Consider the following 13764-nt stretch of genomic DNA (forward strand, 5'->3'; position numbering starts at 1 on the left):
ATGTACTTTGCCTAATCGTAAGTATATTCGTATACCATTGTGTACTTTGAACAGATTGGAATTATTAGAGAAAGGTATGAGTTCCGGACTTGTTTATTATCGAATTCTTTCTACTTACGTACATATACATGTGTAAATGGTACGATAATTAAAGTTGTACACGTATATAGCTATAATAAAGATAATAAATACAAATTTAATATATACAAAAACACTTGCTGCTTCATCGGTATCCAATATATTTTCTAGTAGAAATTTAAAGAGGTTCATTTTCATTTTTTCATTTCGTACACAGCTTTAAATTATTTTCTATCTGATTCATAATACATGTATACCTTATAAAATAATGTCGGAAAGTTGAAGAAATTTCGTTATGTATACCGGAATGAACACTTTACAGCGACGTTACAGCAACAAATTTCCAGGCTTAATTTTCAATATATCTACACCTGGTTTTCGTCTTTAATAAAAATTCAACGTATAAAAGATTATTCATGAGATCAGTCCTGTTATATCGGCTATACTTTCAAACAGTTTATCTTATAATATTGACTTTGAAAAAAGTGATATCGAATAAATCTTCATTTCCATGAGAGTTTCAAGAATTGCTTTCGCATTTTCTCCCTAGATGGCTAAGTAACGATCGATACTCGAATCGAATCGAATCGAATCGAATCGAATAAAATTTAAAACAATCAATTAACGGTTTATTTCGATACGAACACGATGGCAAAGTATATATGATTTCAATTTAATCTATAAAATTTTGGTAATGAAAATTCCTATAGTTGAAAACATTATCATCACTACAATATGAATACTAATTCCATCACGATCGAAAAACAGTTTAAAAGATTATTTAAGTCTTTGGATGGTTGAAACTTTCGTTCAAGTTCCACTACTCCGTGCTTTTCCATCACACTATAAAATGGCACGTATCAAGTTCCTCTTTTAGATTTAACAAATCTCTGACTTTGTAGGTAATGCTGGTGTGCCTAACCCACGAAGGAATATTTGTGACAGCGAATATCATCGTATTCCTGATGACTCAACGTTTAAGAAACGGTAAGTTCTTTTCTCAACTGCATCCAGCAGTTAATAGCAGTTAACAAAATAAATATACTCGTTGAATTTACAGTCAATACTGAGGATTCGGAGAATTTCTCGTGAAATTACTCTGCTGATTTTGTTGCAAGGGGCCAGCTGGGCTAGGTCTGGATTGTTCACGGTATTGAGGAGGACCCGGTGGTCCGTTCGGTGGTCCTGTTGACCCAGGAGGTCCAGGTACTTTGGCATAGTTTCCTCGTGTAGAACCTTGGTAGCTACCGTATGCAGAATCGTCGCTGCGCCTAGAGATATGGCCATACATACTCTCTGGTCTTCTAGAGTTCGTTGCGTTATCCGTATTGGCGGATATGGGCCCGTTTTGGTGTTGCTGTTGTTGTTGTTGTTGTTGCTGTTGCTGCTGCTGCTGTTGCTGCGGCGGCGGTTGTTGTTGCTGCTGCTGCTGCTGCTGCTGTTGATGGTGATTCTGTCCAGATGACTGAACACTTGCAGGAGACTGTTGAGGGTTCTGATTACTTGGAGGAGGAGCTGGAGCCCTGCCGTATATACTGGAGCTCGTAGAAACCCCATAGATACCGTTCTCTCGGGTGCTAAGACTCGTTGAAATTCCTCTGATTCCGTAAATACTCTGTGTACATTGCTGCAGCTGATTCTGCATATTCTGATTGGTACTGTTATGATTCTGTGAAGTCTGAGTCGGTCCACCGGTTGTTGGTAAATTCGTTGGTAGTTGTTGATTCTCCCTTGTAGAATTTGTGGCTGGCTGGCCTATTCTGATGGGGTACAAGCTCTGAGCCGGCGCTAACGGGCCTGGCTTAGGAATCATCAAACCATCTCGCGTACCAGACGTTGATTTAGCGTACACGCTTTGGGAACGATTCAAGTTTGCCCGGGTCAAAGGCGGAGACTTGCAATAGAGCGACTTGGTTCCACCGTAGATGGATTCGACACGTTCCAAGGCTGTCGGAGGGGCACTGTAAATAGAAGAAGATGCTCCAGCTACTGGACGGTAAGTGGCGTAAGCGGTGGGAAACTTTGGTCCGGATGGTTTGTCCAGATCGTCGTAAGTGTCCTCGTCGGATCTCATCGACGAGTTGTCGCCGTCGTCCATCTCTCGAGGATCCCTGGATCGTTTCGGATTCAGGACGTACTCGTAGAGCAGAGCTGCTACCGCGCTTCCCGACAACGGTCCCACCCAATACACCCAATGGTTGTCCCATCGGTTACTCACGAAAGCTGGACCCAGAGCTCTAGCCGGGTTCAAGAATGGACTCTGAAATGATAAATATCAAATTGTTATTTATCAGCTCCGCGACACTTATCGTTAATATTAATACGTATGTAAATATGTAGTTTTATGTTTCTTGGGGTATGCTTTCAGAGCAGATGGAACTGAACGAGATACTTGAAATTTAACAAACAAGAATTTCCTCTCTTTGGATTCCAAATAATCTAACGTTCAACGTGCACACGTGGTGGTACTATCAGATTTTTCGTTTTCGGCTGCATTCTACATACGTACACCCGTGTTCCGGAGCAGGTGGGTCTCGGATCAAGTTCTCTCTTTTTTCTTCCATCCTTTTCTCTTTTATACCCCCCGTCCCTCGCCTGCTCCCCCTACGACTCTCACGTTCTTTCTACGGCAAATTGCAGGTGCTCTTTAAACACGTGGACTGGGAATCGATTTAAAAAAGACCGAGGGACATTTTGGATAGACCGGTTCAGAAGAAGAAGAAGAAGAAGAAGAAGAAGAATTACATATTATTTCAACCACAATAGCTTGTTGTTATTAGCCTTTTGCAGTCTACTTATACATTTTGAACGTCAAAGGTGTACTTACCGAAACTAAAGTAGCCGCTGTATAAGCAGCAGCTAGCACACCGGCTGGTTTTGACGAAATTGACGATGGTAACGTTTTGGAAGATTCTGAGGTGAAATGGGCCAAGACTATAAGTACCGAGAGTGCCAGTTCCACTAGTAGTCTTTCGATAGCTCCACCGAGGCGACCTGGGGATGTCAATGTTTGCGTATTGGAAGGCGTAGTCACCCTATATAACAAGAAAACAAAATACAAAATAGGTAAAAATTCATTTATAGGTACAACTTATACGGAGCAATAATAATGAATCATCTGGTGATTGCGGTGGTGGTGGTGGTGTTTCACACCGAGTGGTAGTATATACTGTGAACACTATGCATTTATGGGAGTAATCGTATTTGGAAAAAAAAAGAAACTAAGCTGGAAAATATTATCGATTTCCCCAAAGTGATCGAGCTTCGCATATGGCATTCACTGTGACAACGCTGCATACCGCAATATAATATACGATGATTTTCCTATTGAAAGTTACTGTATCCCTGACAGCGAGCGTAAAAGCCCTCTGCGGCAAATAGCTCCCAACGGTGTAATGTTTATATTAGCCGGTGCATCGTCGAGACCCACCATTCTACTTTTATCGCCCCTCGCGCACTATTTCATTTGCATAAAAAACCTCGTTAATTTTCTCAGTTTGTACAATCATACGGGGTCACAGAGACGCGACCTTAACCCTTTCCCAACAGCAAAACAGTCCAGTGACAAAAAGTGCAGCAGTGATCACTGCTAATCACATTAGATATAACATTATTGCCACAGACTACAAGATAGAAAAAAAATATACTGATGTATACAGTTTCAAATGTTTGAATCTTATTCAAGTATAATTACGACTAATCATGGATAATCTCTTAAATGCCTGTTTCAGCTTGAAATCTCCATCGACCTAAAAATCTATCGTCACGTGCATCAGCGAAAGTTCTCCCTTGGTTCATGCAAATGAAAGCGCCCTTTTCTCTCTCTCTCTCTCTCTCTCTCTCTCTCTCTCTCTCTCTCGAGTAGGTACTCGTGGATCGAAATCAGAAATGCAGATCATCAGCGCACAATTGGGATTAATCGTGCGCGGTTCGCGGTACACCACAACCGTGCAAAGAGGGTGAGAAACTAAGGGGATGAAAGCGTTTTTTTTACTAAGCTGCGCGTGATAAGCAGATTTTATTTGTTTGTAAGTATTAGAAGACTTGCAACTTTTATCTGTGTAATGTAATTTGCCTAATGAGTTTCTTTTATACAGATATTACAAGAAATTGTAGAGGTGCCTCGAACCTTCTGTGTAATCTGAGCAAATTTGAGAAAAGCATAGAGGATATTTGATACTCTTCAGAAAGGTCCCACGATCAAACGGCTCGTATTCTCACGTTTCTAACCCGAAGAACCCCTGGTCATTCGCGCGAAACTCATCTCGTATCATCGTCATTGGAAGAACGTTTAATCTTGCGTGCACTTGACTCGAGAGCGAATGCAACCTGTGCCCCATATTTGAGAGGGGTACAGAACCCCAGAGGGTTCACCCTAGAGACCGATACGACGCTTTAAATAAATTTTCAATTTGATAAAGGGATGGGGGACGAGGGACAAGGGACGGGGTGGGTGGTGGAGAGGACGCGTGTATCAGTTTCACCAGGCTATGCTCGTGTTTAACGAGCTATTGATACCTTCCACCACTGGCTCTATACCTCCCTTGCCCCTCCCTCTCTCAAGAACTGCAGACTCGCCACAAAAGCATCGCTTCCCCTTTTCGACTGGATGTGTTCCAACGAGGAAAACCACCACATGTGATACGCGTTAAACCGCTACGAAGCTGAACAGAGCTCTATTCTAAAGTCTTGCCCTATGTCCTATGTTCTATGGGAAAGTTCAGATGCATCGGACAAGCTGTGGAATAAGAAAATTAAGTTTTACGGTCAACCAACGATGCGGGGTAAATTTCTGCCTCTCCTCGCTTCGTGGGAAGTTTTCAGACAATACTGATGCTGAATCGTCACGATTCCATTATTATTTTAAACATACATGTGCAGAAATATTTCAACACTTTGGAAGAAAACGGAACGCGATAGCTTTTCGAGGAAGCGGCTTCCTGCGCAACTCTACTTTTTATAGAAATACGGACTCAACAAAGCACAGGAATTCTTTGAAAGAACAAGAAAGAACAAGAAAGAACAAGAAAGAGAGAGAAAGCAAGGTAGGTTTGATCGTGAGTAGTATTATATCCTCTCTGCCGAATGAAAAAAGAAATCTGAAAGAAAGAAGACAGGAAGTGCGTATACCTACGAGGATCCGTTTCTCCGTTATTTATTAATCCTTGCAAGCAATAATATATGTATTGTTATTAATATTCACTATTTGATCATGTATGTGGAATAGTTTTATTTAAATAACGCGAAGTAAGTTTTTCCTCTTATTATTTAAAAAAAGAAATTTGTATCACTACTGTAAATCTTCACTAGAAGCGAGTAAATTTTAATTTAAAGTATCTTTCAATCAGCTTGTATAATGGTTTATGTATGTAATTGGCAGGGAAACAGATAGGCGTTCCGTTCCGTTCCGTTCCGTTCTGTTCGAGGCAGAATTGAGAAAGAGTAGAAGACTGTTCTCTCGCAATAGATAAAATTTCATGCATATGATGGCCTTTCGATTATGGTAATGATCATTCACGCACGGATTCTACAGGAGGACGAAGCAATCTTCTGCTGATTGTTAAGGTAGAGATAAAGGAAAGCTCGGCAGCTGGTCAAAGATCGTTGCGGATCTCTATAGATCCTACAATATAAATCGTACGGTCTGCCTTTCTAAAACACGTGCCAGCCACATGTTGCACAAAAGGGGAATCCTCAGTGATCCTTTCGAGCATCGTAGCGTAAGTCGTAGTCACAAAGGAGCTTTAGGAGGCCATAAATGATTCTCTTTCGGTCGTAGAGATCGAAGAGCAGCAGATGTTTTGTCGCCTTCGTATCTTCGAAGACGTTCCTCCACCTTGATCCAGACGGCAAGAAAGAGAAGAACAGAAAGAAAAGAAAAGAAAAGAAAGGAAAAGAAAGGAAAAGAAAGAAAAGAATTTACGATTGGTCCTTTGATGATTTCTTCCAAATTATCGGAAAGTTTCCAGGTATTTTATTCTATTCTTTTGCATTCCGAGACATGCAAAAGCAATGCTCAAACATCTAGTATAATAACTTTAGCAAACGATATTCTGTTGAGGTAAAGGATCGAAGGAATATGTTTCAATTTTCTTCCCCAGTGGAATTTTGGAAGTTAATCTTGGGCAGCTGTGCAACAGTTTGCCTCTATGGTGCATCTAATGATTAGTACAGTCTACGACGAGGATAGAGGAACTGAAAGATTCTTGAGAAGGAACACGTGGTTGCGACCATCTGTTGGCATCCTGCTCCGGTTATAACCCGACCTAAGCTGGCCCTTTTACTTACTTGTAGGTATGTAAGTACAAGTTCTTTCCTACCTCGCTTTTCAATGCTTGAACACACTCGTAGATCAAAGTAAATTTCTTCAGTGAAAGAAAATTTTTAATTTAAAAAGTAATGTGCTTAGAGAAGAGGTAAAGAAAAAAATTTATTACGTGAAACGTAAATCGTAAAGCGTAAATTTTCCCAGCAATTTTAGTTAATGCAAATATTTAGTTAAGACTTTGTAGGGGTTCTAAGAGGTGGGTGCAAAGACGACCATATGTTGTATACTTTTTTTTTTTTCTCCCTTCGCCTTCTCACCATTTATTTTTACCAACAGAGAAACACACTTTTCCGACAACTTTTCCATTACTGTAATATGATATCGAAAAAAACGATATCATCGTAAAAGATGGGGTCACGTGGAACGTTTAAGCGGTCCGCTTTGAGTTCGCGGTAAAAGGTGTTCGAAGCAGGTAAAGCATTCCTACTGAAACAGCTCTACCTGACCCACGCTGCCTGGCTTTCACGCTGCATTTTCGGCCCAACAACAGTTTCTCTCCATGTACGAGATCTAAAAGGAACTACATACATACAAGATACCTAAAATGTATAATATGTACCTACATAGATGCTAAGTGAAAAATATGTCAAGAAGAATTGAAGAAAGAAAGGTACTATAGTGAAATTTATCATGTTAAAGCGTTGAAACAGAGCTTGACTCGATGGACAGAACTACATAGATCTAAAATTCTACGTCAGATAATAAAATGATGCTAACACTTAAAGTTCAACTTTAAAATGAAGTTTTCTAAAGGACACTAGTATCCTTCAAGTACCTATGTCAAAAGTCTCACCTATTATTATTTATTATTATGTATATACACTTATTTTCATTTACTTTCAATGTTTAATATTTCACCAGTAACAATGTTTAAACACGGCTTCACAGTTGTCGAAGGAAAACGAGGAGAAAGATGTCCCGAAACTGTCTTCTAAAATCTTACTTATTCGACTGGACGGCGAATTACTGTACATATGTACAGTATGTACAGTATGTACATATGTACAGTATGTATATTGAAAGAAAATCCTAAGGAACGCGTCGTACGAGTCTCAGAATTATTGAAAGCGGTGCTCGAAAGCCCTGGCTTAAGAACCCAATATCGAGGGTTCTCCAGGAAGCTTTAGATATTGCGCATCTACCAAAAATCGTTCCGTGAAACGTGCTTTCTCCGTATCGGACGATATTTCTCTAACAAGCAGGTAAATCTAAAATAAATCTAAAAGAAAAAGAAGAAGAAAAGAAAAACTGCAATTGTCATTTAAAAAACCGCTATAATCTGAAACGTGATTGATCTATGATTTGGATTTCAGTTTAAAGAAGGACAAGGATAAAAGACATAGGAGAGGAAACGTGTGGCGAGACTGTTTCTTCTCTGGAATATCCGGTTCGCCACGCGTACTGCGTGTGTCTTGCTTCACGTCACAACACACACCTGCTTCCTTACAGCTGTTCCCTGGTTCGTGGTGGCAAACTCTCTTGTCAAATACGTAGGTTTATATGTAGCATCGCATCTACTATCCTTCCATTTTTCAAATTAATGTTCATTCTGTAGACTTTAAAGAATTTCGAAAAAAATTGTACATGCCAACAGAAAAATGACAAAGATAATGGGAAAATCTTGTAACTGTTTGATGAAACGATAGTAAATTCTTTACGGATAGTTAGACTCGCGGTTTTCCCTCATAATTTCTCCATTAGTACATTAGTACATTAGTACATTAGTACATTAGTTTGATAGACGATTTATCGGGTCAATATATTATATATATTATATCTTTCCATCTTTTTTTTATTTATATTCCAAAGAACAGAAGGAAGTAGCGCATTGGGAACAGCCACCCCTCGACGAATGCAAGGATACGTGTTTTACAAACGCCACTGCTGACCCACCCTCGCAACAGATGCAAGAATATGCCTTTTTTCTCTCCATCTTTTTTCTACTTTTAGGGTGCGCGCACTTACACACGTACACACGTTGTCCCCAGAGACGTTTATCGCAAGGGACGACGAACTCGGCCGGTTAACTAGAGTATTGTTCGATTATTATTTCGGTACATATCGCGCACTTGTTATCTCTTTATGCGGTCATATGGTGGTAACAAGGGTGGTTCCTCGATCCCGGATCTGTCATTGCTTCGAGAAACAACCAAAACTATGCGACAATTTCTTTTCATCCGACGTAAGATCTTTAATTGTCCCTTAATACAACGGAGAATTGACTTTTAATAGTCTGTAATTTAATCCTTTATCGAAGGACAATGACATTAGAAATGTATTTATGGCAAAGCACAGGGAATGTTTCTATTTTTTTTCCAGGCTAGAGAATATCTATCGATGAAACTTTAAAAGTATTTGAAGGGGTGTTTTGTCGAACAAAGACTAGGGTACACGAATTTCCAGGCAATCTGCCTGGAACTCTCTGTGGCCTCTCTGTTACACAGGTTCAACGATATCCAAGTAATTCTTCAAAATGTTACCATAAACTATCGCATTAATTATTAATTCATTTTAATAAGCAACACTAATCGTCATTAAATGTTTTTTTTTTTTTTTTTTTTTTTTCCAGATTCACATCAAACGTAATAAAACGTTTAATTTGAAATGTTGAGATTTTAAAATTTGATGCTGTATTAGCATATTTTGTCAGTAGAAATAAGTTAAAAGTAGATATCGTTACTACAGCAAATTGTAATGTGATAATAATGGTGTACCATTCTTCTCTGTTTCAGAAACGTTGAAAGTTAATTCGAAGAGAGCAAGTGGCGAGTTAGAGAGGTCGAAGAGGAAGGAAGCGGTAGATCGTCGACGGAGGAGAAAGGGAGGACAATGATCCTCGGAAACGGGGCACGGGGCACGGGGCACGGCGCGGAGCGGAGAACATCTGCTTTGCTCCGGATCACAGCGTGTCCTCCTTCAATGAGGCGATCGGCGTCGTGAAACTTGTCCCACCTCGGCGTGCATAGGTATTCATTATCTTCGTCTCTGGGTACACACTGCACACGTTTGATCCTTTTTCACCACGACCTTTTTTGGTCCACGAAACATCTGCGGCAGCTGCGAGGCGGTGGCCTGCCGCAGCACTCGGGACCAAGCAGGTGCTCACCTTCGAAGAAGCTTCTCCTTAGCCCTACCAATTACGCGTGCCTCTTTCTGCCTCGTTCTACCTCTTTCTGTCTCTCCCACTTATATTTTTTTTCCTTTCTCTCTACTCTTCCTTCTTTTCTCCTCTGTAATCTGCTTCTACTCGTCTCTTCGGCTTTTTCATTTTTTCTCATTATTACTCATTATTACTCGTGTAACTAATATAAATTTCTAGTGGGATGAATGATTAACGCTTAAGAAGAAATGACAGAGGACGATTTGGAAAGCAGATGTTTAACCATAAAACGAACCGTTCCGTATAGTATAAACTATAAACTATAAACTATAAATTATCACGAGTCCACGAGCAAAAATCGAGACACGTGCAGCAAGTTGCAGGCTATTTCTCTAGACATTCCACCACCACCGCCACCGATCTACCGAAAATTCACCGCTGCAATCCAAGATTACAGAGCAGCCAGCTTTTTCAATTAATAATAATGAGGCTAAAATGCATCCGTGATAGTAAAGATACAGAGACAAGGCATAATAACTTAAGGTATAATAACTTAAAGTTTCTCTTAAAAGTCGACCACCCACTCTACATAAGACACGTGATCTATTATGCAATTACTTGCTGAAATTCAGTTTAAAAACAGTCTAGAACAATTGACGAGCCCAATTGCAGTATCGTTTAGACTTTAGACGGAGAAGCTACAGAATTGTTTGATGGATTCCGAAGACGGCACACGGTCTTCTCGGATTCCGTATCTACATAACAGCTGTCCTCTTGGGGCTGCGCGTATCTTGAAACGTTTTCCGTGTAAACGTGTACAAAGGGATTTTGTGTTCGTTTCTTTTGATTGGTACGTATGCATATCGTACGCTTGATATATTAAATCTTTCAGAATTTTAGCAATCAAACGTTCTGTCAAATTTATGCCTATTAACACTTTGACGGTATCACATTGCAATTTTTTACTTAAATCATCCTTTTCTATCTAACAAAGTGATTAGCGATTAGAAATTGGTATTTGACAACACCGCGATATCAACCGTCAAAATGTTGAAATTAATTTCTATAGACATAATTGTAGATATTTTAGAAAAATCACTTACCCGTAAAGCATCGCCGCGCCAGCTATACCGCCTCCGCATTGTGCAGCTATGTAAAGTGCAGCTCGAAGCAAAGAGATCCGTCGACACAAAGCGAAAGATACAGAGACAGCTGGATTCACGTGGCCACCTGCCAACAGAAATATTTCATCATTTTATTGTAAAAAGCTACAACGCTTCGCTTCGTATAATCGTATTTCAATCGTAAACTTTTCTTTTTAATCTACGCGTATTGCATATCACGTTTGCATTCATTTATTTTTCTTATTAATGAAAATTTATCCTTTTATATTCTTTCATATTTATGTCTTTAGCAATGGTGTAAATGGTAATGTTTTTTTTCATAATTAATAACGGATTTCAAATTAGATTGAATTGTTAACTTTTCAGCTCGGAAATTGAATATTTTAAGGGGATTCAAATACTGTCTAGACGTCTTGATAGAGTTGGTAGTCGAGTAAATACCGACATAGACGACACAGATGGTCATTTATTTTCACCCATTCGCGAGGGGTTTATAGCAGAATAAATACAAAGGTGTTGCTCTGCTTTATTTAGGTAGCTACTTAAATATTAAATGGATAAGAGATGTAAGAATTTCAGCGTGTGCGTGAAATAAATGACCACACGTTCACAAATATACGTAATGTACGTTTAGTTCTGATGCGGTCGGTCTATATGTTTCCATTATGTAGCCGCTATAATCGGTTAACGAGTCAATCGAGAGAAACCATGAGGGCTGGCCTGAGAATACCGATGCAATAGCAGATACCAGAAATCTTTGTCTTTAAAACAACAATTTCCATCGGAAACTCTAACATCGAATATTCTAACAACCCAAGATTTTAATTCATAACGGTAAATCCATCCTGAATATTAATCGGTAATTTGCCAGAAACATCCTCATGGTCTCCGAATAGGATTACAAGCAATAGAATCTTGAAATGTATCTGAAATTAAAGTATTTTTTTTTTTTTTCTTTTAAAGGAAGGAAGAAAGATTCTTACCGCTAACGTGTCCAAAGATCAAGCAGATCGCGGCGATGGCGAAACCAGAAGCAACGGCGATCGCCAAAACAGAGAGACCGCTACCGGAAACTGCGGAGGACGCAGCCGCACCGGATACAACGAGGCTGAAGAGAAAAGTGGCGAAACACTCTACAGCCACTGCTCTCCATAGTTCTAAACTGCGTGCCTCGATGGACATCGGTGCCTTCCTTTCCACCAACTCCGCGTTATTCTCCTTTAAAGCTGACATCCGCGTGAGCAGTGTCACAATATGAGCGTCTATTTCTCGCGACAACGTTTCCGTAGTCATGTTTCCTTAGTCCGTTCAATTTATCCGAAATTCGATGAAAAAGAAAATATTTTTAATTTATCCCTACTTAAAGAGCATTCTTTCTTAACTGTGTCACTTTTTTTTAGAATGCACCTCTTCAACTGAAAATTGATCTCCCGTCACTTGTCGGTCGCAACACTCTCCAACTATGTATCACAGAGCGTCGAAAGCTCAGCAGGATTCGAGTGGTTGGTTGACAAGTAGTATCCACGAGAGACACAAGGTTCGACGAAAAAGGAGGAGGTACTACTGGACAACGATGTTGCCGGAATGGCAACGCGTTCTCGAGTGACAAGCCGATCCTCCGACGAAACAAGTGGGCCCCAGACTGTGCGAGCGCCTTCGCCAGTCCGCCAGTCCGCCAGTCCGCCAGTCCACCAGCGCAACGCCCCCACCATTCTACCACTGTTCCGTTTCGGTGCATCTGTGCATCTCTGCATCTCTGCATTTCTGCTTCTATGTACACTCTTACACTCTACACTGGAGGAAGAAGGACCACCGTGGCGAGGATGCGTATAGTATTAAATATTAAATATTAAATATTAACTATTAAGTATTAACTATTAAGTATACCTTTCTTTGGCAACAGGTACTTTACACATTCTTTGTTTCTTCGCTTTAACAACAGAACTGCAGGAGAACTCCTATACACATTTCCTTGGATCCGAGGAGGACCCTCGGGAGTATTCTATGAGTCTTTTCTCACCTCCCCAATGTATGTATTTCCAAGCCAAACCAAAAGATGTGATCCTTTTGTACCTTTGGAAAAGTGATGGTAGAGAAAAATTAATAATAATCACATTTTGAAAGAAATAGACCAGGGAACGCAATGGATACAGAACAATAATGAGCTCTCCAATCAAGTAATTACATTTGTTATGGTGTGTCTTATTCCCACGAGTTCAAAGACTATTTTGATGGCAAAGTTCCCACAAAAAAGGGATGTACGCACGACAGAACACGAACAACGACGGGTATAATAGCATCCATTTAAATCAGCATTTCGCGAACGTTAAACAAGGACAAGGACGTATCGTCTGTTGTTATCTTTCAGATTTTCCTTTTCAGAGCTGTCTACGCCATAATGTGAACAAACTGTCGATTTGGACGAGGATAACAGTAGGAAATTGACGTGTAATTAAATTCGCCTGCAAATTCTTTACCGAGACTGTACATGCGTGGAAGTAAAGTCGAGCGGAGAACGGTAATAAATCCAACAATTGCTGTAAATTAGACAACTCGCCAATGGCAGAGAGTAGAGAAGGGGTGGTAGATAAAAAAGACTTTTACTTCATCAAACTGCATGGAACAATTTCGAACAATTCCTTGGAAATAATATTCTAAAAATAATTAAAAGTAAAAGAAAATACAAATGATTTCAGCTTACGTACTAGCAAATGATGTTAAATTACCGTTTGATTACTGTTTTATTTTAAGTAGGTATTATAGTTATTAACGATAAATTATGAAGATTCAGAAGCAAAAAATGAAAACGATACGTTCGAGGATTAACGAGTAACCCTGATCTAATCTATTTCAATTTCAGGTAAAGATAAACGTATAGATATTACATACAACTCATCCATTCACGCAATCCACGCAATTCACGCGACCACATGATTCAACGTACAAGTACCTATTTATTAGTGCGTGGGCGATCGCAGCACGTAAATACGTGCACGCAACAGCAACATTGCCATTCATCCTCGTCAGTATTCTCTGGACGTTAGCCTTCGTGCATTACAAAAGTAACATTTAAAATTTAATATCAATCATTATAAGGAGGTTCAATTCTTAATTTATATATAATTGCTGAAAGT

At 39.7% G+C, this 13764-nt stretch overlaps 1 protein-coding gene and 3 long non-coding RNA genes across 4 annotated transcripts; 3 read left to right on the top strand and 1 right to left on the bottom strand.

Moving 5' to 3' along the window:
* Window positions 1-77: 77 nt before the first annotated feature.
* LOC114879217 (neurogenic protein big brain) lies at window positions 78-11925 on the bottom strand. Its single transcript, XM_029193943.2, has 4 exons — window positions 11614-11925; window positions 10610-10736; window positions 2906-3113; window positions 78-2338 (listed from the first exon to the last, which is right to left on the bottom strand). Exons 1-4 carry the CDS (start codon window positions 11921-11923, stop codon window positions 1139-1141), a joined length of 1845 nt encoding a protein of 614 aa, XP_029049776.1. The 5' UTR covers window positions 11924-11925; the 3' UTR covers window positions 78-1138.
* On the top strand, window positions 989-2897 carry LOC114879220. The gene is made up of 3 exons (XR_003789877.2): window positions 989-1065; window positions 2447-2605; window positions 2719-2897. It is a non-coding gene; the product is annotated as an uncharacterized LOC114879220 (long non-coding RNA).
* LOC114879221 lies at window positions 5468-7890 on the top strand. The gene is made up of 5 exons (XR_003789878.2): window positions 5468-6047; window positions 6140-6372; window positions 6683-7016; window positions 7295-7608; window positions 7720-7890. It is a non-coding gene; the product is annotated as an uncharacterized LOC114879221 (long non-coding RNA).
* LOC114879222 lies at window positions 9284-11628 on the top strand. Its single transcript, XR_003789879.2, has 3 exons — window positions 9284-9372; window positions 9726-10356; window positions 11594-11628. It is a non-coding gene; the product is annotated as an uncharacterized LOC114879222 (long non-coding RNA).
* Window positions 11926-13764: the final 1839 nt, after the last annotated feature.

This window comes from Osmia bicornis, chromosome 11 (genome assembly GCF_907164935.1).
Source record: "Osmia bicornis bicornis chromosome 11, iOsmBic2.1, whole genome shotgun sequence".
In the NCBI taxonomy this organism is placed as follows: Eukaryota; Metazoa; Arthropoda; class Insecta; order Hymenoptera; family Megachilidae; genus Osmia; species Osmia bicornis.